Genomic DNA, 24,701 nt, shown 5'->3' on the forward strand with positions numbered 1-24,701 from the left:
GTGACTGAGTTTGGTAAAGTGTGTGGAAGAAGAAAGTTAAGAGTGAATGTGAATAAGGGCAAGGTTATTAGGTACAGTAGGGTTGAGGGTCAAGTCAATTGGGAGGTGAGTTTGAATGGAGAAAAACTGGAGGAAGTGAAGTGTTTTAGATATCTGGGAGTGGATCTGGCAGCGGATGGAACAATGGAAGCGGAAGTGGATCATAGGGTGGGGGAGGGGGCGAGAAATTCTGGGGGCCTTGAAGAATGTGTGGAAGTCGAGAACATTATCTCGGAAAGCAAAAATGGCGTATGTTTGAAGGAATAGTGGTTCCAACAATGTTGTATGGTTGCGAGGCGTGGGCTATGGATAGAGTTGTGCGCAGGAGGATGGATGTGCTGGAAATGAGATGTTTGAGGACAATGTGTGGTGTGAGGTGCTTTGATCGAGTGAGTAACGTAAGGGTAAGAGAGATGTGTGGAAATAAAAAGAGCGTGGTTGAGAGAGCAGAAGAGGGTGTTTTGAAGTGGTTTGGGCACATGGAGAGAATGAGTGAGGAAAGATTGACCAAGAGGATATATGTGTCGGAGGTGGAGGGAACGAGGAGAAGAGGGAGACCAAATTGGAGGTGGAAAGATGGAGTGAAAAAGATTTTGTGTGATCGGGGCCTGAACATGCAGGAGGGTGAAAGGAGGGCAAGGAATAGAGTGAATTGGAGCGATGTGGTATACCGGGGTTGACGTGCTGTCAGTGGATTGAATCAAGGCATGTGAAGCGTCTGGGGTAAACCATGGAAAGCTGTGTAGGTATGTATATTTGCGTGTGTGGACGTATGTATATACATGTGTATTGGGGGGGGTTGGGCCATTTCTTTCGTCTGTTTCCTTGCGCTACCTCGCAAACGCGGGAGACAGCGACAAAGTATAATAAAAAAAATAAAATAATATAAATATATATATATATATATATATATATATATATATATATATATATATATATATATATATATATATATATATATATATATATATATACATATATATATATATATATATATATATATATATATATATATATATATATATATATATATATATATAGTATGTATATACATATTGGAAAGGATCACAATTTTGCGCGTGATCAAGATATTCCTATGAGTCCATGGGGAAAATGAAACACGAAAGGTTCGCAAGTGCACTTTCGTGTAATAGTCACATCATCAGGGGAGACACAAGAGAGGAATATAACAGTCAGTTGATATACATCGAGGAGACGAAGCTAGGACGCCATTTGGTAAACATGTGATTGTCCAAAACACACAACGAGCGTTCATAAACTTATCATTTTACAAATCTTATCAACAATAAAGTTATCTTATTTGTACAGACCATCTTATTGAAAACAGCGACTGGATTAACAACACAAACCCATCTTTTGTGGTAAACCTATCAAATAAACAACTAGATAAAGATTCCTTGTGTGCATTAGGCTATGGTTTAGGTTTTGTGTGCTCTAACAGAGAAGCCAGCTGTGTTGATGTCACAGTCTTTTTGTAATTTAGAAAAATACAGTAATTTAAGTAATGATGATATTAATATTTGCAAGGGTTTTGTGTATGCCAGTTTGTCAAAACCAGTGGAAGCTAATTGCCCTAAAAGATTCATAAGAGCTATTAACACTTTAGAAAAAGACAAGGATATACACATTACTAAAGCAGATAAGGCTAACACTATTGTGATTTTAGACAAAAGTAACTATCTATCTAAAATGAATGATCTTCTAAGTGATAACACAACATATTCTAAACTTAGTAAAAATCCCTTAGAAGCAGTTAATTCTCACTTCAATAATGAAATGAAGTTGTTGTTGAAAGGTAACATTTCCCTTATGAAAAATTTGTCATCATTGTCCCCTTCATTGCCATATATGTATGGACTTACCAAAACACATGAACAAAATTTTCCAGCAAGACCTATAGGTAGTTCAGTAGGCTCCATCACATATAAATTATCAAAATGGTAAGTTTCCTTAATAAGCCCTTTAGTGAGTAAGGTATCAAATTCTAATATCATGAACAATGTAGATTTAGTCAACAAGCTAAACAATATCAATATTAGTTTTGATTTCAAACTAGTTAGCTTTGATGTTTCCTCACTTTTCACTAAAGTTCCAGTTGATGACCTTTTAGAATATTTATTTGATGTCTTGGATGATATTCAATTACCTGTTTCAAACTGTAATATCATTGAACTGATAAAATTGTGTATAAAAGACTGTGAATTTCAATTTAATGGAGATTATTATGCTCAAATAATTGGTATGGCAATGGGTAACCCTCTTTCACCTGTACTAAGAAATCTTTATATGGAATTTTTTGAAACAAAATTAAAGGATATCTTACCTTCTAATGCAATTTGGTTTAGGTATGTAGATGATGTTCTTTGTGTTTGGGCAACAAATGAAAATTTACAAATATTTCTCCCCTTACTTAACAATTTAGTACCTTCCATCAAATTTACTGTAGAAAATGAAAATAACGGTATGTTACCATTTTTAGATTGCATGATCCATAGACAAGGAAACAAGTTTAAGTTTAGCATATAAAGAAAACCCACCAATGTATGCTCATATATCCATTATTACTCATTTCAACATGACAGAGTTAAATTATCATCATTTCAATCTATGTTCCTAAGGGCATTACGTATTTGCAGTCCAGAGTTTATTGATGATAAGTTTGAGAAGATATATTCTATTGGATCTAAGTTAAAGTACCCTAGATCTTTCATTGATAAATCCCTTAAGTTAGCAAAGAAATCATTTTATAGAGTTGAGCCCAAACCTCCCATTGACACCAAGAATCTTTTAGTTCTCCCTTTTAATAATAATTTCACTTTGCTTCCCATGTTGCTTAAATCCTGTAATGTAAATGTTGCCTTTAGCAACAATAATACTATAAAGAATATCTTAATCAGGGATTTACCAGAAAATTCTCTTGGTTGCATCTATAAAGTTCCTTATGGAAACTGTGATAAATTTTATGCTGGTCAGACTGGTAAGGATCTTTCTGTTAGACTTAAGCAACATAAATATAGTATAAGAACGGGACAAGAATCAAAGGCCTTGTTTAATTATGTTAAAAACTATGATCATTGTATTGACATGAGTAAGGCCATCTCAGTTGTTAACTCTAACTCTATTACCAAGAGAAATATCATTGAATCTTCTATTATTAAATACACAAAGAATTATAATCTTAATATTAGTGATGGTCTGTACAAATTAGATAAGTTTATTGTTGATAAGATTTGTAAAATGATAAGTTTATGAACGCTCGTTGAATGTTTTGGACAATCACATGATTACAAATGGTGTCCTAGCTTCGTCTCTGCGATGTATATCAACTGACTGTTATATTCCTTTCTTGTGTCTCCCCTGATGATGTGATTATTACACGAAAGTGCACTTAGGAACTTTTCGTGTTTAATTTGTCCCGTGCACTCATAGGAGTATATATATATATATATATATATATATATATATATATATATATATATATATATATATATATATATATATATATATATATATATATATATATATATATATATATATATATATATATATATGTATATATATATATATATATATATATATATATATATATATATATATATATATATATATATATATATATATATGTTATTTTTTTTTTTTTTGGGGGGGAGGGGGCGAAAATTCTGGGGGCCTTGAAGAATGTGTGGAAGTCGAGAACATTATCTCGGAAAGCAAAAATGGGTATGTTTGAAGGAATAGTGGTTCCAACAATGTTGTATGGTTGCGAGGCGTGGGCTATGGATAGAGTTGTGCGCAGGAGGATGGATGTGCTGGAAATGAGATGTTTGAGGACAATGTGTGGTGTGAGGTGGTTTGATCGAGTAAGTAACGTAAGGGTAAGAGAGATGTGTGGAAATAAAAAGAGCGTGGTTGAGAGAGCAGAAGAGGGTGTTTTGAAGTGGTTTGGGCACATGGAGAGGATGAGTGAGGAAAGATTGACCAAGAGGATATATGTGTCGGAGGTGGAGGGAGCAAGGAGAAGAGGGAGACCAAATTGGAGGTGGAAAGATGGAGTGAAAAAGTTTTTGTGTGATCGGGGCCTGAACATGCAGGAGGGTGAAAGGAGGGCAAGGAATAGAATGAATTGGAGCGATGTGCTATACCGGGGTTGACGTGCTGTCAGTGGATTGAATCAAGGCATGTGAAGCGTCTAGGGTAAACCATGGAGAGCTGTGTAGGTATGTATATTTGCGTGTGTGGACGTATGTATATACATGTGTATGAGGGGGGAGGGTTGGGCCATTTCTTTCGTCTGTTTCCTTGCGCTACCTCGCAAACGCGGGAGACAGCGACAAAGTATAAAAAAATATATATATATATATATATATATATATATATATATATATATATATATATATATATATATATATGTATATGCAAAAATGGGTATGTTTGAAGGAATAGTGGTTCCAACAATGTTGTATGGTTGCGAGGCGTGGGCTATGGATAGAGTTGTGCGCAGGAGGATGGATGTGCTGGAAATGAGATGTTTGAGGACAATGTGTGGTGTGAGGTGGTTTGATCGAGTGAGTAACGTAAGGGTAAGAGAGATGTGTGGAAATAAAAAGAGCGTGGTTGAGAGAGCAGAATAGGGTGTTTTGAAGTGGTTTGGGCACATGGAGAGAATAAGTGAGGCAAGATTGACCAAGAGGATATATGTGTCGGAGGTGGAGGGAACGAGGAGAAGAGGGAGACCAGATTGGAGGTGGAAAGATGGAGTGAAAAAGATTTTGTGTGATCGGGGCCTGAACATGCAGGAGGGTGAAAGGAGGGCAAGGAATAGAGTGAATTGGAGCGATGTGGTATACCGGGGTTGACGTGCTGTCAGTGGATTGAATCAAGGCATATGAAGCGTCTCAGGTAAACCATGGAAAGCTGTGTAGGTATGTATATTTGCGTGTGTGGACGTATGTATATACATGTGTATGAGGGGGGGGGGGGTTGGGCCATTTCTTTCGTCTGTTTCCTTGCGCTACCTCGCAAACGCGGGAGACAGCGACAAAGTATAACAATAATAATAATATATATATATATATATATATATATATATATATATATATATATATATATATATATATATATATATATATATATATATATATATATATATATATATATATATATATTCATATATATATATATATATATATATATATATATATATATATATATATATATATATATATATATATATATATATATATATATATATATATATATATATATGTATATATATATATATATATATATATATATATATATATATATATATATACTGTTATTAGGTACAGTAGGGCTGAGGGTCAAGTCAATTGGGAGGTAAGTTTGAATGGAGAAAAACTGGAGGAGGTGAAGTGTTTTAGATATCTGGGAGTGCATCTGGCAGCGGATGGAACCATGGAAGCGGAAGTGGATCGTAGGGTGGGGGAGGGGGCGAAAGTTTTGGGAGCCTTGAAGAATGTGTGGAAGTCGAGAACATTATCTCGGAAAGCAAAAATGGGTATGTTTGAAGGTATAGTGGTTCCAACAATGTTGTATGGAGCGAGGCGTGGGCTATGGATAGAGTTGTGCGCAGGAGGATGGATGTGCTGGAAATGAGATGTTTGAGGACAATGTGTGGTGTGAGGTGATTTGATCGAGTAAGTAACGTAAGGGTAAGAGGGATGTGTGGAAATAAAAAGACCGTAGTTGAGAGAGCAGAAGAGGGTGTTTTGAAGTGGTTTGGGCACATGGAGAGAATGAGTAAGGAAAGATTGACCAAGAGGATATATGTGTCGGAGGTGGAGGGAGCGAGGAGAAGTGGGAGACCAAATTGGAGGTGGAAAGATGGAGTGAAAAAGATTTTGTGTGATCGGGGCCTGAACATGCAGGAGGGTGAAAGGAGGGCAGGGAATAGAGTGAATTGGATCGATGTGGTATGCAGGGGTTGACGTGCTGTCAGTGGATTGAATCAGGGCATGTGAAGCGTCTGGGGTAAACCATGGAAAGCTGTGTAGGTATGTATATTTGCGTGTGTGGACGTATGTATATACATGTGTATGTGGTGGGGGGGGGGGGTTGGGCCATTTCTTTCGTCTGTTTCCTTGCGCTACCTCGCAAACGCGGGAGACAGCGGGAAAAAGAAAAAAAAAATATATATATATATATATATATATATATATATATATATATATATATATATATATATATATATATATATATATATAAGTATACGTATGTAAGTAGGAGAGATGACCAGAGAGGGTTATTGGATTACGTGTTAATTGACAGGCGCGCGAAAGAGAGACTTTTGGATGTTAATGTGCTTAGAGGTGCAACTGGAGGGATGTCTGATCATTATCTTGTTGAGGCTAAGGTGAAGATTTGTATGGGTTTTCAGAAAAGAAGAGTGAATGTTGTGGTGAAGAGGGTGGTGAGAGTGAGTGAGCTTGGGAAGGAGACTTGTGTGAGGAAGTACCAGGAGAGACTGAGTACAGAATGGAAAAAGGTGAGAACAATGGAAGTAAGGGGAGTGGGGGAGGAGTGGGATGTATTTAGGGAATCAGTGATGGATTGCGCAAAAGATGCTTGTGGCATGAGAAGAGTGGGAGGTGGGTCAATTACAAAGGGTAGTGAGTGGTGGGATGAAGAAGTAAGATTATTAGTGAAAGAGAAGAGAGAGGCATTTGGACGATTTTTGCAGGGAAAAAATGCAATTGAGTGGGAGATGTATAAAAGAAAGACACAGGAGGTCACGAGAGGTGAAAAAGAGGGCAAATGAGAGTTGGGGTGAGAGAATATCATTAAATTTTAGGGAGAATAAAAAGATGTTCTGGAAGGAGGTAAATAAAGTGCGTAAGACAAGGGAGCAAATGGGAACTTCAGTGAAGGGCGCAAATGGGGAGGTGATAACAAGTAGTGGTGATGTGAGAAGAAGATGGAGTGAGTATTTTGAAGGTTTGTTGAATGTGTTTGATGATAGAGTGGCAAATATAGGGTGTTTTGGTGGAGGTGGTGTGCAAAGTGAGAGGTTTAGGGAAAATGATATGATAAACAGAGAAGAAGTAGATGAAAGCCGGCAAGGCAGCAGGTTTGGATGGTATTGCAGGTGAATTTATTAAAAAAGGGGGTGACTGTATTATTGACTTGTCGGTAAGGTTATTTAATGTATGTATGACTCATGGTGAGGTGCCTGAGGATTGGCGGAATGCGTGTATAGTGTCATTGTACAAAGGCAAAGGTGATAAGATTGAGTGCTCAAATTACAGAGGTATAAGTTTGTTGAGTATTTCTGGAAAATTATATGGGAGGGTATTGATTGAGAGGGTGAAGGCATGTACAGAGCATCAGAATGGGGAAGAGCAGTGTGGTTTCAGAAATGGTAGAGGATATGTGGATCAGGTTTTTGCTTCGAAGAATGTATGTGAGAAATACTTAGAAAAGCTAATGGGTTTGTGTATAGAATTTATGGATCTGGAGAAGGCATATGATAGAGTTGATAGAGATGCTCTGTGGAAGGTATTAAGAATATATGGTGTGGGAGGCAAGTTGTTAGAAGCAGTGAAAAGTTTTTATCCAGGATTTAAGGCATGTGTACGTGTAGGAAGAGAGGAAAGTGATTGGTTCTCAGTGAATGTAGTTTTGCGGCAGGGGTGTGTGATATCTCCACGGTTATTTAATTTGTTTATGGATGGGGTTGTTAGGGAGGTAAATGCAAGAGTTTTGGAAAGAGGGGCAAGTATGAAGTCTGTTGGGGATGAGAGAGCTTGGGAAGTGAGTCAGCTGTTGTTCGCTGATGATACAGCGCTGGTGGCTGATTCATGTTTGAAACTGCAGAAGTTGGTGACTGAGTTTGGTAAAGTGTGTGAAAGAAGAAAGTTAATAGTAAATGTGAATAAGAGCAAGGTAATTAGGTACAGTAGAGTTGAGGGTCAAGTCAATTGGGAGGTAAGTTTGAATGGAGAGAAACTGGAGGAAGTAAAGTGTTTTAGATATCTGGGAGTGGATATGGCAGAGGATGGAACCATGGAAGAGGAAGTGGATCATAGGGTGGGGGAGGGGGCGAAAATCCTGGGAGCCTTGAAAATGTGTGGAAGTCGAGAATATTATCTCGGAAAGCAAAAATGGGTATGTTTGAAGGAATAGTGGTTCCAACAATACTGTATGGTTGCGAGGCGTGGGCTATGGATAGAGTTGTGCGTAGGAGGATGGATGTGCTGGAAATGAGATGTTTGAGGACAATGTGTGGTGTGAGGTGGTTTGATCGAGTAAGTAACGTAAGGGTAAGAGAGATGTGTGGAAATAAAAAGAGCGTGGTTGAGAGAGCAGAAGAGGGTGTTTTGAAATGGTTTGGGCACATAGAGAGAATGAGTGAGGAAAGATTGACCAAGAGGATATATGTGTCGGAGGTGGAGGGAGCGAGAAGTGGGAGACCAAATTGGAGGTGGAAAGATGGAGTGAAAAAGATTTTTTGTGATCGGGGCCTGAACATGCAGGAGGGTGAAAGGAGGGCAAGGAATAGAGTGAATTGGATCGATGTGGTATACCGGGGTTGACGTGCTGTCAGTGGATTGAATCAGGGCATGTGAAGCGTCTGGGGTAAACCATGGAAAGCTGTGTAGGTATGTATATTTGCGTGTGTGGACGTATGTATATACATGTGTAGGGTGGTGTGTTGGGCCATTTCTTTTGTCTGTTTCCTTGCGCTACCTCGCAAACGCGGGGGACAGCGACAAAGCAAAAAAATAAAAAGAAATATATATATATATATATATATATATATATATATATATATATATATATATATATATATATATATATATATATATATATATATATATATTCTTTTTTTTTTTTTTTTAATTTTCCAAAAGAAGGAACAGAGGGGGCCAGGTGAGGATATTCCAAAAAAGGCCCAATCCTCTGTTCTTAACGCTACCTCGCTATCGCGGGAAACGGCGAATAGTAAAAAAAAAAAAAAAAAAATATATATATATATATGTATATATATATATATATATATATATATATATATATATATATATATATATATATATATATATATATATATATATATATATATATATATATATATATATATATATATATATTTTTTTTTTTTTTTTTTTTTTTTTTATACTTTGTCGCTGTCTCCCGCGTTTGCGAGGTAGCGCAAGGAAACAGACGAAAGAAATGGCCCAACCCCCCCCCCCATACACATGTACATACACACGTCCACACACGCAAATATACATACCTACACAGCTTTCCATGGTTTACCCCAGACGCTTCACATGCCTTGCTTCAATCCACTGACATCACGTCAACCCCTGTATACCACATGACTCCAATTCACTCTATTTCTTGCCCTCCTTTCACCCTCCTGCATGTTCAGGCCCCGATCACACAAAATCTTTTTCACTCCATCTTTCCACCTCCAATTTGGTCTCCCTCTTCTCCTCGTTCCCTCCACCTCCGACACATATATCCTCTTGGTCAATCTCTCCTCACTCATTCTCTCCATGTGCCCAAACCATTTCAAAACACCCTCTTCTGCTCTCTCAACCACGCTCTTTTTATTTCCACACATCTCTCTTACCCTTACGTTACTTACTCGATCAAACCACCTCACACCACACATTGTCCTCAAACATCTCATTTCCAGCACATCCATCCTCCTGCGCACATCTCTATCCATAGCCCACGCCTCGCAACCATACAACATTGTTGGAACCACTATTCCCTCAAACATACCCATTTTTGCTTTCCGAGATAATGTTCTCGACTTCCACACATTTTTCAAGGCTCCCAAAATTTTCGCCCCCTCCCCCACCCTATGATCCACTTCCGCTTCCATGGTTCCATCCGCTGACAGATCCACTCCCAGATATCTAAAACACTTCACTTCCTCCAGTTTTTCTCCATTCAAACTGTCTCTCGCGATAGCGAGCTAGCGCAAGATATCAGACGAAAGAATGGACCAACACACCCACATACATATGTATATATATACACGTCCAATCACGCAAATATACGTACCTATACATCTTAACGTATACATATATATACACTCACAGACACATACATATATACACATGTTCATAATTCATACTGTCTGCCTTAATTCATTCCCATCGGCACCTCGCCACACATGAAATAACAACCCATCCCTCCTCATATGTGTGAGGTAGCGATAGGAAAACAGAATAAACGCCACATTTATTCACACCCAGTCTCTAGCTGTCATGTAATAATGCACCGAAACCACACCTCCCTTTCCACATCCAGGCCCCACAGAACTTTCCATGGTTTACCCTAGATGCTTCACATGCCCTGGTTAAATCCATTGACAGCACATCGAGAACGGTATACCAAATCGCTCCAATTCACTCTATTCCTTGCACGCTTTTCAACCTCCTGTGTTTTCACGCCTCGATCACTCAAAATCTTTTTCACTCCATCTTTCTACCTCCAATTTGGTCTCCCACTTCTCGTTCCCTACATCTCTGAGACATATATCCTCTTTTAATCATTTTCTCTATGTGACCAAACCATTTCAAAACACCCTCTTCTGCTCTCTCAACCACAACCTTTTTATTACCACACATCTCTCTTACCCTATTATTACTTAACCGATCACACCACCTCACACCACATATTGTCCTCAACCATCTCATTTCCAGCACATCCACCATCCTCCGCACAATTCTGTCCATAGCCCACGCCTCGCAACCATACAACATTGTTGGAACCACTAGTCCTTCAAACATACCCATTTTTGCTTTCCGAGATAATGTTCTCGACTACCACACATCCTTCAAGGCTCTCAGAAATTTCGCCCCCTCCCCCACCCTATGATTTACTTCCGCTTCCATGGTTCCATCCGCTGCCAAATACATTCCCAGATATCTAAAACACTTTACTTCCTCTAGTTTTCTCCATTCAAACTTACCTCCCAGTTGACTTAACCCTTCAACCTACTGTACCTAATAACCTTGCCCTTATTCACATTTACTCTTAACTTTCTTCTTTCACACACTTTACCAAACTCAGTCACCGGCTTTTGCAGTTTCTCACATGAATCAGCCACCAGAGCTGTATCATCAGCGAACAACAACTGACTCACTTCCCAAGCTCTATCATCCAAAACAGATTGCATACCTGCCCCTCTTTCCAAAACTCTTGCATTCACCTCCCTAACAACCCCATCCATAAACAAATTAAATGACCATGGAAACATCACACACCCTTGCGGCAAACCTACATTCACTGAGAACCAATCACTTTCCTCTCTTCCTACACGTACACATGCCTTACACCCTCGATAAAAACTTTTCACTGCTTCTAACAACTTGCCTCCGACACTATATATTCTTAATACCTTCCACAGAGCATCTCTATCAACTCTATCATATGCCTTCTCCATATCCATAAAGGCTACATACAATTCCATTTGCTTTTCTATGTATTTCTCACGTACAATTTTCAAAGCAAACACCTGATCCACACATCCTCTATCACTTCTGATACCGCACTGCTCTTCCCTAATCTGATGCTTTGTACATGCCTTAACCCTCTCAATCAATAACCTCCCATATAATTTCACAGGAATACTCAACAACCTTATACCTTTGTAATTTGAGCTTTTACCGTTGTCCCATTTGCCTTTTTACAATGGCACTATGTAAGCATTCCACCAATCCTCAGGTACCTCACCATAAATCAACATACATTGAATAACCTTACTAACCCTTCAACAGTACAGTCAGCCTCTTTTTTAATAAATTCCACTGCAATACCATCCAAACCCACTGCCTTGCCAGCTTTCATCTTCCGCAAAGCTTTTACTACCTCTTCTCTATTTACCAAATCATTTTCCCTAACCCTCTCACTTTGCACACACCTCGACCAAGACACCCCACATCTGCCACACTATCATCAAACACATTCAACAAACCTTCAAAATACTCATTCCATCTCCTTCTCATATCACTACTACTTGTTTTCACCCCCCCATTTCCCCCTTCACTGAAGTTCCCATTTGCTCCCTTGTCTTACGCACTTTATTTACCTCCTTCCAAAACATCTTTTTATTTTCCCTGAAATTTAATGATACTCTCTCACCCCAACTCTCATTTGCCCACTTTTTCACCTCTTCCACCTTTCTCTTGACCTCCTGCCTCTTTCTTTTATACCTCTCCCACTCATTTGCATTTTTTCCCCGCAAAAATAGTTCAAATGCCTCTCTCTTCTCTCTCACTATTAATCTTACTTCTTCATCCCACCACTCACTACCTTTTCTAATCAACCCACCTCCCACGCTTCTCATGCCACAAGCATCTTTTGCGCAAGCCATCACTGCTTCCCTAAATACATCCCATTCCTCCCCCACTCCCCTTACCTCCTTTATATAAATATATATATATATATATATATATATATATATATATATATATATATATATATATATATATATATATATATACATTATTTTTTTTTATTTGCCTTTGTCGCTGTGTCCCGCGTTTGCGAGGTAGCGCAAGGAAACAGACGAAAGAAATGGCCCAACCCACCCCATACACATGTATATACATACATGTCCACACACGGAAATATACATACCCATACATCTCAATGTACACATATATATACACACACACACACACATACATATATACACATGCACACAATTCACACTGTCTGCCTTTATTCATTCCCATCGCCACCTCGCCACACATGGAATAACATACCCCTCCCCCCCTCATGTGTGCGAGGTAGCGCTAGGAAAAGACAACAAAGGAACCATTCGTTCACACTCAGTCTCTAGCTGTCATGCAATAATGCCCGAAACCACATCTTTCTTTCCACATCCAGGCCCCACACAACTTTCCATGGTTTACACCAGACGCTTCACATGCCCTTATTCACTCCATTGACAGCACGTCGACCCCGGTATCCCACATCGATCCAATTCACTCTATTCCTTGCCCGCCTCTCACCCTCCTACAGGTTCAGGTCCCGATCACTCAAAATCTTTTTTACTCCATCTTTCCACCTCCAATTTGGTCTCCCACTTCTCCTCGTTCCCTCCACCTCCGACACATATATCCTCTTGGTCAATCTTTCCTCACTCATTCTCTCCATGTGCCCAAACCATTTCAAAACATCCTCTTCCGCTCTTTCAACCACGCTCTTATTATTTCCAGACATCTCTTTTACCATTACATTGCTTACTCGATCAAACCACCTCACACCACACATTGTCCTCAAGCATCTCGTTTCCACCACATGCACCCTCCTGCGCACAACTCTACCCATAGCCCACGCCTTGTAACCATACAACATTGTTGGAACCACTATTCCTTCAAACATACCCATTTTTGCTTTCCGAGATAATGTTCTCGATTTCCACACATTCTTCAAGGCTCCAGTATTTTCGCTCCCTCCCCAACACTATGATTCACTTCCGCTTCCATGGTTCCATCCGCTTCTAAATCCACTCCCCAGATATCTAAAACACTTTCCTTCCTCCAGTTTCTCTCCATTCAAACCTACCCCCTAATTGACTTGACCCTCAACCCTACTGTACCTAATAACCTTGTTCTTATTCATATTTACTCTTAACTTTCTTCTTTCACACACTTTACCAAACTCAGTCACCATCTTCTGCAGTTTCTCATATGAATCAGCCACAAGTGCTGTATCATCAGCGAACAACAACTTATCTCATTTCCTTTTCCAAGCTCTCTCATTCCCAACATATATATATATATATATATATATATATATATATATATATATATATATATATATATATATATATATATATATATATATATATATATATATATATATATCATTAAATTTTAGGGAGAATAAAAAGATGTTCTGGAAGGACGTAAATAAAGTGCGTAAGACAAGGGAGCAAATGGGAACTTCAGTGAAGGGCGCAAATGGGGAGGTGATAACAAGTAGTGGTGATGTGAGAAGGAGATGGAGTGAGTATTTTGAAGGTTTGTTGAATGTGTTTGATGATAGAGTGGCAGATATAGGGTGTTTTGGTCGAGGTGGTGTGCAAAGTGAGAGGGTTAGGGAAAATGATTTGGTAAACAGAGGAGAGGTAGTGAAAGCTTTGCGGAAGATGAAAGCCGGCAAGGCAGCAGGTTTGGATGGTATTGCAGTGGAATTTATTAAAAAAGGGGGTGACTGTATTGTTGACTGGTTGGTAAGGTTATTTAATGTATGTATGACTCATGGTGAGGTGCCTGAGGATTGGCGGAATGCGTGCATAGTGTCATTGTACAAAGGCAAAGGGGATAAGAGTGAGTGCTCAAATTACAGAGGTATAAGTTTGTTGAGTATTCCTGGTAAATTATATGGGAGGGTATTGATTGAGAGGGTGAAGGCATGTACAGAGCATCAGATTGGGGAAGAGCAGTGTGGTTTCAGAAGTGGTAGAGGATGTGTGGATCAGGTGTTTGCTTTGAAGAATGTATGTGAGAAATACTTAGAAAAGCAAATGGATTTGTATGTAGCATTTATGGATCTGGAGAAGGCATATGATAGAGTTGATAGATATGCTCTGTGGAAGGTATTAAGAATATATGGTGTGGGAGGAAAGTTGTTAGAAGCAGTGAAAAGTTTTTATCGAGGATGTAAGGCATGTGTACGTGTAGGAAGAGAGGAAAGTAATTGGTTCTCAGTGAATGTAGGTTTGCGGCAGGGGTGTGTGATGTCTCCATGGTTGTTTAATTTGTTTATGGATGGGGTTGTTAGGGAGGTAAATGCAAGAGTTTTGGAAAGAGGGGCAAGTATGAAGTCTGTTGGGGATGAGAGAGCTTGGGAAGTGAGTCAGTTGTTGTTCGCTGATGATACAGCGCTGGTGGCTGATTCATGTGAGAAACTGCAGAAGCTGGTGACTGAGTTTGGTAAAGTGTGTGGAAGAAGAAAGTTAGAGTAAATGTGAATAAGAGCAAGGTTATTAGGTACAGTAGGGTTGAGGGTCAAGTCAATTGGGAGGTGAGTTTGAATGGAGAAAAACTGGAGGAAGTGAAGTGTTTTAGATATCTGGGAGTGGATCTGGCAGCGGATGGAACCATGGAAGCGGAAGTGGATCATAGGGTGGGGGAGGGGGCGAAAATTCTGGGGGCCTTGAAGAATGTGTGGAAGTCGAGAACATTATCTCGGAAAGCAAAAATGGGTATGTTTGAAGGAATAGTGGTTCCAACAATGTTGTATGGTTGCGAGGCGTAGGCTATGGATAGAGTTGTGCACAGGAGGATGGATGTGCTGGAAATGAGATGTTTGAGGACAATGTGTGGTGTGAGGTGGTTTGATCGAGTGAGTAACGTAAGGGTAAGAGAGATGTGTGGAAATAAAAAGAGCGTGGTTGAGAGAGCAGAAGAGGGTGTTTTGAAGTGGTTTGGGCACATCGGAGAGAATGAGTGAGGAAAGATTGACCAAGAGGATATATGTGTCGGAGGTGGAGGGAACGAGGAGAAGAGGGAGACCAAATTGGAGGTGGAAAGATGGAGTGAAAAAGATTTTGTGTGATCGGGGCCTGAACATGCAGGAGGGTGAAAGGAGGGCAAGGAATAGAGTGAATTGGAGCGATGTGGTATACCGGGGTTGCCGTGCTGTCAGTGGATTGAATCAAGGCATGTGAAGCGTCTGGGGTAAACCATGGAAAGCTGTGTAGGTATGTATATTTGCATGTGTGGACGTATGTATATACATTTGTATGGGGGGGGGTTGGGCCATTTCTTTCGTCTGTTTCCTTGCGCTACCTCGCAAACGCGGGAGACAGCGACAAAGTATAAAAAAAAAAAAAAAAGAATATATATATATATATATATATATATATATATATATATATATATATATATATATATATATATATATATATATATTGATATAGATATATATATATATATATATATATATATATATATATATATATATATATATATATATATATATATATATATATATATATATATATATATATATATATATATATATATATATATATATAATAGAGTGGCAGATATAGGGTGTTTTGGTCGAGGTGGTGTGCAAAGTGAGAGGGTTAGGGAAAATGATTTGGTGAACAGAGAAGAGGTAGTAAAAGCTTTGCAGAAGATGAAAGCCGGCAAGGCATCAGGTTTGGATGGTATTGCAGTGGAATTCATTAAAAAAGGGGGTAACTGTATTATTGACTGTTTGGTAAGGTTATTTAATATATGTATGACTCATAGCGAGGTGCCTGAGGATTGGCGGAATGAGTGCTCAAATTACAGAGGTATAAGTTTGTTGAGTATTCCTGGTAAATTATTTGGGAGGGTATTGATTGAGAGGGTGAAGGCATGTACAGAGCATCAGATTGGGGAAGAGCAGTGTGGTTTCAGAAGTGGTAGAGGATGTGTGGATCAGGTGTTTGCTTTGAAGAATGTATGTGAGAAATACTTAGAAAAGCAAATGGATTTGTATGTAGCATTTATGGATCTGGAGAAGGCATATGATAGAGTTGATAGAGCTGCTCTGTGGAAGGTATTAAGAATATATGGTGTGGGAGGCAAGTTGTTAGAATCAGTAAAAAGTTTTTATCGAGGATGTAAGGCATGTGTACGTGTAGGAAGAGAGGAAAGTGATTGGTTCCCATTGAATGTAGGTTTGCGGCAGGGGTGTGTGATGTCTCCATGGTTGTTTAATTTGTTTATGGATCGGGTTGTTAGGGAGGTGAATGCAAGAGTTTTGGAAAGAGGGGCAAGTATGAAGTCTGTTGGGGATGAGAGAGCTTGGGAAGTGAGTCAGTTGTTGTTCGCTGATGATACAGCGCTGGTGGCTGATTCATGTGAGAAATTGCAGAAGCTGGTGACTGAGTTTGCCAAAGTGTGTGAAAGAAGAAAGTTAAGAGTAAATGTGAATAAGACCAAGGTATTAGGTACAGTAGGGTTGAGGGTCAAGTCAATTGGGAGGTAAGTTTGAATAGAGAAAAACTGGAGGAAGTAAAGTGTTTTAGATATCTGGGAGTGGATATGGCAGAGGATGTAACCATGGAAGCGGAAGTGGATCATAGGGTGGGGGAGGGGGCGAAAATCCTGGGAGCCTTGAAGAATGTGTGGAAGTCGAGAACATTATCTCGGAAAGCAAAAATGGGTATGTTGGAAGGAATAGTGGTTCCAACAATGTTGTATGGTTGCGAGGCGTGGGCTATGGATAGAGTTGTGCGCGGGAGGATGGATGTGGTGGAAATGAGATGTTTGAGGGCAATGTGTGGTGTGAGGTGGTATGATCGAGTAAGTAACGTAAGGGTAAGAGAGATGTGTGGAAATAAAAAAAGCGTGGTTGAGAGAGCAGAAGAGGGTGTTTTGAAATGGTTTGGGCACATGGAGAGAATGAGTGAGGAGAGATTGACCAAGAGAATATATGTGTCGGAGGTGGAGGGAACGAGGAGAAGTGGGAGACCAAATTGGAGGTGGAAAGATGGAGTGAAAAAGATTTTGTGTGATCGGGGCCTAAACATGCAGGAGGGTGAAAGGAGGGCAAGGAATAGAGTGAATTGGATCGATGTGGTATACCGGGTTGACGTGTTGTCAGTGAATTGAATCAGGGCATGTAAAGCGTCTGGGGTAAACTATGGAAAGCTGTGTAGGTATGTATATTTGCGTGTGTGGACGTATGTATATACATGTGTATGGGGGTGGGTTGTGCCATTTCTTTCGTCTGTTTCCTTGCGCTACCTCGCAAACGCGGGAGACAGCGACAAACCAGAAAAAAAAAAAATATATATATATATATATATATATATATATATATATATATATATATTTCTAAAATGGGAAACAGAATAAGGAGTGACGCGAGGAGTGCTCATCTTCCTCGAAGGCTCGGACTGGGGTGTCTAAATGTATGTGGATCTAACCAAGATGTGAAAAAGGAGAGATAGGTAGTATGTTTGTGGAAGGGAACCTGGATGTTTTGGCTCTGAGTGAAACGAAGCTCAAGGGTAAAGGGGAAGCGTGGTTTGGGAATGTCTTGGGAGTAAAGACAGGGGTTACTGAGAGGACAAGAGCAAGGGAACGAGTAGCAGTACTCCTGAAACAGGAGTTTTGGGAGTATGTGATAGAATGTAAGAAAGTAAATTCTCGATTAATATGGGTAAAACTGAAAGTTGATGGAGAGAGATGGGTGATTATTGGTGTATATGCACCTGGGCATGAGAAGAAAGATCATGAGAGGCACGTGTTTTGGGAGCAGCTGATTGAGTGTGTTAGTGGCTTTGATGCACGAGACTGGGTTATAGTGATGGGTGATTTGAATGCAAAGGTGAGTAATGTGGCAGTTGAGGGAATAATTGATATACATGGGGTGTTCAGTGTTGTAAATGGAAATGGTGAAGAGCTTGTAGATTTATGTGCTGAAAAAGGACTGGTGATTGGGAATACCTGGTTTAAAAAGCGAGATATACATAAGTATACGTATGTAAGTAGGAGAGATGGACAGAAAGCGGTATTGGATTACGTGTTAATTGACAGGAGCGCGAAAGAGACTTTTGGAAGTAAATGTGCTGAGAACTGCAACTGGAGGGATGTCTGATCATTATCTTGTGGAGGCTAAGGTGAAGATTTGTATGGGTTTTCAGAAAAGAAGAGTGAATTTTGTGGTGAAGAGGGTGGTGAGAGTAAGTGAGCTTGGGAAGGAGACTTGTGTGAGGAAGTACCAGGAGAGACTGAGTACAGAATGGAAAAAGGTGAGAACAATGGAAGAACGGGAGTGGGGGAGGAATGGGATATATTTAGGGAATCAGTAATGGATTGCGCAAAAGATGCTTGTGGCATGAGAAGAGTGGGAGGTGGGTTAATTAGAAAGGGTAGTGAGTGGTGGGATGAAGAAGTAAGATTATTAGTGAAAGAGAAGAGAGAGGTATTTGGACGATTTTTGCAGGGAAAAATGCAATTGAGTGGGAGATGTATAAAAGAAAGAGACAGGGGGTCAAGAGAAAGGTGCAAGAGGTGAAAAAGAGGGCAAATGAGAGTTGGGGTGAGAGAGTATCTTTAAATTTTAGGGAGAATATAAAGATGTTCTGGAAGGAGGTAAATAAAGTGCGTAAGACAAGGGAGCAAATTGGAACTTCAGTGAAGGGGGCAAATGGGGAGGTGATAACAAGTAGTGGTGATGTGAGAAGGAGATGGAGCGAGTATTTTGAAGGTTTGTTGAATGTGTTTGATGATAGAGTGGCAGATATAGGGTGTTTTGGTCGAGGTGGTGTGCAAAGTGAGAGGGTTAGGGAAAATGATTTGGTAAACAGAGAAGAGGTAGTAAAAGCTTTGCGGAAGATGAAAGCCGGCAAGGCAGCAGGTTTGGATGGTATTGCAGTGGAATTTATTAAAAAAGGGGTGACTGTATTATTGACTGGATGGTAAGGTTATTTAATGTATGTATGACTCATAGTGAGGTGCCTGAGGATTGGCGGAATGCGTGCATAGTGCCATTGTACAAAGGCAAAGGGGATAAGAGTGAGTGCTCAAATTACAGAGGTATAAGTTTGTTGAGTATTCCTGGTAAATTATATGGGAGGGTATTGATTGAGAGGGTGAAGGCATGTACAGAGCATCAGATTGGGGAAGAGCAGTGTGGTTTCAGAAGTGGTAGAGGATGTGTGGATCAGGTGTTTGCTTTGAAGAATGTATGTGAGAAATACTTAGAAAAGCAAATGGATTTGTATGTAGCATTTATGGATCTGGAGAAGGCATATGATAGAGTTGATAGAGATGCTCTGTGGAAGGTATTGAGAATATATGGTATGGGAGGCAAGTTGTTAGAAGCAATGAAAAGTTTTTATCGAGGATGTAAGGCATGTGTTCGTGTAGGAAGAGAGGAAAGTGATTGGTTCTCAGTGAATGTAGGTTTGCGGCAGGGGTGTGTGATATCTCCATGGTTGTTTAATTTGTTTATGGATGGGGTTGTTAGGGAGGTGAATGCAAGAGTTTTGGAAAGAGGGGCAAGTGTGAAGTTTGTTGGGGATAAGAGAGCTTGGGAAGTGAGTCAGTTGTTGTTCGCTGATGATACAGCGCTGGTGGCTAATTCATGTGAGAAACTGCCGAAGCTGGTGACTGAGTTTGGTAAAGTGTGTGAAAGAAGAAAGTTAAGAGTAAATGTGAATAAGAGCAAGGTTATTAGGTACAGTAGGGTTTTGGGTCAAGTCAATTGGGAGGTAAGTTTGAATGGAGAATAACTGGAGGAAGTAAAGTGTTTTAGATATTTGGGAGTGGATCTGGCAGCGGATGGAACCATGGAAGCGGAAGTGGATCATAGGGTGGGGGAGGGGGCGAAAATTTGGGAGCCTTGAAGAATGTGTGGAAGTCGAGAACATTATCATGGAAAGCAAAAATGGGTATGTTTGAAGGAATAGTGGTTCCAACAATGTTGTATGGTTGCGAGGCGTGGGCTATGGATAGAGTTGTGCGCAGGAGGATGGATGTGCTGGAAATGAGATGTTTGAGGACAATGTGTGGTGTGAGGTGGTTTGATCGAGTAAGTAACGTAAGGGTAAGAGAGATGTGTGGAAATAAAAAGAGCGTGGTTGAGAGAGCAGAAGAGGGTGTTTTGAAATGGTTTGGGCACATGGAGAGAATAAGTGAGGCAAGATTGACCAAGAGGATATATGTGTCGGAGGTGAAGGGAGCGAGAAGTGGGAGACCAAATTGGAGGTGGAAAGATGGTGTGAAAAAGATTTTGTGTGATCGGGGCCTGAACCTGCAGGAGGGTGAAAGGAGGGCAAGGAATAGAGTAAATTGGAGCGATGTGGTATACCGGGGTTGACGTGCTGTCAGTGGATTGAATCAAGGCATGTGAAGCGTCTGGGGTAAACCATGGAAAGCTGTGTAGGTATGTATATTTGCGTGTGTGGACGTATGTATATACATGTGTATGGGTGTGGGCTGGGCCATTTCTTTCGTCTGTTTCCTTACGCTACCTCGCAAACGCGGGAGACAGCGACAAAAAAAAGAGAAAAAAAAAAAAAAATATGTATATATATATATATATATATATATATATATATATATATATATATATATATATATATATATATTTATATATATATATATATAAAATATAAGAGACAGTTGATATACAACGATAGACGCAACTTGAACGACATTTGGTGAACAGGCGACTACCCGATGGAGGTAGAATGCGTCCACGACTCGTCAGAAGCGTATCATAAACTTTTTTTGTGGACAGGTAGGGAAAGTGTTTACAAATTTTATCAACAATAAAGTTATCCAATTTTTATAGTCCTTCTCTAAAATTAAGGTTACAATTCTTTCTGTATTTAGTAATAATAGATTGAATGATATATCATGTGGTACTGTAAATAGAATTATAACTGAGATGGCATTACTACATTCAGTAAAATGATTATAATTTTAACATGATTTTAAATGACATTTGATTCTTGTCCTGTTTTTATTCTATATTTGTGTTGCTCAAGTCTGAACATCCTTACTAGTCTGCATAGTATATAACTTATCACAATTTCTACATGGCACTGTGCCGATGCATCCTGCAGAACTTTCTTGTGAGTTCCTGATTAAGATATTCTTTATAGTATTGTTGTTGCTGAAGGTAAGATTTATATAAATGGATTTAAGTAACGTGAGAAGTTAAGTAAAATTATTAGTAAAAGGGAGAACTAAAAGATTCTTGGTGTTAATGAGAGGTTTGTGTTCAACTTTATAAAATGACTTCTTTGCCACCTTAAAGGATTTATCAATGAAAGACTTAGGATACTTTAACTTGGATCCAATAAAATATATCTTCTTAAACTCATTATCAATAAACTCTGACCTGCAAATGCGCAACGCCCTAAGGAACATAGATTAAAATGACGATAATTTAACTCTGTCATGTTGAGATGAGTAATTATGGATATATGAGCATACTTTGGTAGCTTTTCTGTATATGCTAAACTTAAACTTGTTTCCATCTCTATGGATCATTCAATCTGAAAATGGTAACCTACCATTATTTCAGTTTCTTCAGTAAATTTGATGGAGAGTACTAAATTGTTAAGTATGGGGAGAATTTTATGTAGATTTTCATTTGTTGGCCAAACACAAAAAACATCATCTACATACCTAATCCAAATTGCATTAGAAGGTAAGATATCCTTTAGTAATTTTGTTTTACAGATTTCCACATAAAGATTACTTAGTACAGTTGAAAGAGGATTGCCCACTGCCATATCATATTTTTTGGCATGATATTCTCGATTAAGATAAATATACAGTCTTTTATGCACAATTCTATCAGTTCAGTGAAAACAGACTTTAAACAGGTAAATGAATATCATCCAAAACATTAAGTATATATTCAAAGAGGTTATCAACTGGAACTTTTTTTTATCTTTTTTGCCCTGTCCAAGCGTGAAAATACTTGCAAGGAAAGATATTGCTTGCAAGCAGTGTGGATCTTACAGAAATACTCACCATGGAACAGATTTCCAGTCCTTGGAATGCTCGAGGCTAGTTTCCAGAGGTCAATGAGTTCTATGTTCATATCACCATTGTTGCAGTACAGGCATCTACGGAAGACCCAGATACGATCCCCCACTCCACCTGACGAAAAGAGACATGAAATACACACACACACACACACACACACACACACACACACACACACACACACACACACACACACACACATACACACAAACACACACACACACATACACACAAACACACACACACACACACACACACACACATACACACAAACACACACACACACACACACACACACACACACACACACACACACACACACACACACATACACACACACACACATACACACAAACACACACACACACATACACACACACACACACACACACACACACACACACACACACACACACACACACACACACATATATATATATATATATATATATATATATATATATATATATATATATATATATATATATATATATATATATATATATATATATATATATGTATAATCCTCCTCATTATACTTTGTCGATATATACCGCGTTAACGAGGTAGCTCAAGAAAACAGATGAAAGAATGCCGCAACCGACTCACATACACATAATATATAAACGCCTACACATGCACATATACATACCAAAACATTTCAACGTATATATACACAGACATATACATATGTACACATGTACATAATCATACTTGGTGCCTTTATCCATTCCCGTCGCCACCCCGCCAACATGAAATGGCAGCCCCCATCCCCCGCGCACGCGCGAGGTAGCGCTAGGAAGATACAATAAAGGCCACATTCTTTCACACTCAGTCTCAGCTATCATGTGTAATGCACCGAAACCACAGGTCGCTTTCCATATCCGAGCCCCACACAATTTTCCATGGTTTACCCCAGACGCTTCACATGCCCTGATTTAATCTACTGACAGCACGTCAACCCCGTTATACCATATCGTTCCAATTCACTTTATTCATTGCACACCTTTCATCCACCTCTATTTTCAGGCCCCGATCTCTCGAAATCTTTTTAACTCCATCTTTCCACCTCCAATTTGGTCTCCCAATTCTCTTTCCCTCCACCTCTGACACATATACCCTCTTTGTCAATCTTTCCTCACTCATTCTCTCCATGTGACCGGACCATTTCAATACATCCTGTTCTGCTCTCTCAATCACACTCTTTTTTATAACCACACATCCCTCTTACCCTTTAATTACTTACTCAATCAAACCACATCACACCATATATTGTCCGAAAACATCTCATTTCCAGCACATCCACCCTCCTCCGCATACCTTTATCTAAAGACCATCCCTCGTAACCATATAACATTGTTGGAACCACTATTCCCTCAAACTTCCCCATTTTTTCTGTACGAGATAATGTTCTCGCCTTCCACATTCTTCAACGCTCCCAAAACCTTCGCCCCCTCCCTCATCTTGTGACTTTTTACACTTCCATGGTTCTATCTGCTGCTAAATCTACTCCCAGATTGCTAAAACACTTCACTTCCATCAGTTTTTCTCCATTCAAACTTAACTCACAGTTCATTTGACCCTCAACCCTACTGAACCTAATAACCTTGCTCTTATTCACACTTACTATCAATTTTCTTCTTTCACACACTTTAGCAAACTCAACCACCAACTTCTGCAGTTTCACAACTGAATCAGCCACAAGCGCTGTATCATCAGCGAACTACGACTGACTCACTTCCTAATCCCTCTCATCCACAACAGACTGCAAACTTGCCCCTCCCAACAAAACTCTTGAATTCACCTCCATAAACAAATTAAACAGCCACGGAGACATCGCTCACCCCTGCCGCACACCGACATTCACTGGGAACCAGTCACTTTCCTCTTCCTACTCGTACACATGCCTTTCTTCCTTTACAAAAACTTTACACTACTTCTAACAACTTTCCTACCACACAATATATTCTTAATACCTTCCGCAGAATATCAACATGAACTCTATCATATGCTATCTCCAGATCCATTAATGCTACATACAAATCCTCTCTGTATATCTAAATATTTCTCACATACATTCTTCAAAGCAAACACCTGATCCACACATCCTCTAAA

General features: G+C 39.4%; 1 protein-coding gene across 1 annotated transcript in view; it reads right to left on the reverse strand.

The window, feature by feature from the left end:
- Positions 1-24,701, reverse strand: part of LOC139763330 (glutamate receptor ionotropic, delta-2-like) — a 135,100-nt gene that overhangs the window by 76,610 nt on the left and 33,789 nt on the right. The window contains exon 2 of the mRNA XM_071689351.1: positions 22,572-22,700. Within this exon, the coding sequence (XP_071545452.1) occupies positions 22,572-22,700 (129 nt within the window). The remainder of the gene's footprint in view (positions 1-22,571; positions 22,701-24,701) is intronic.

Source organism: Panulirus ornatus, chromosome 46 (assembly GCF_036320965.1).
Source record: "Panulirus ornatus isolate Po-2019 chromosome 46, ASM3632096v1, whole genome shotgun sequence".
NCBI classification, from domain to species: domain Eukaryota; kingdom Metazoa; phylum Arthropoda; class Malacostraca; order Decapoda; family Palinuridae; genus Panulirus; species Panulirus ornatus.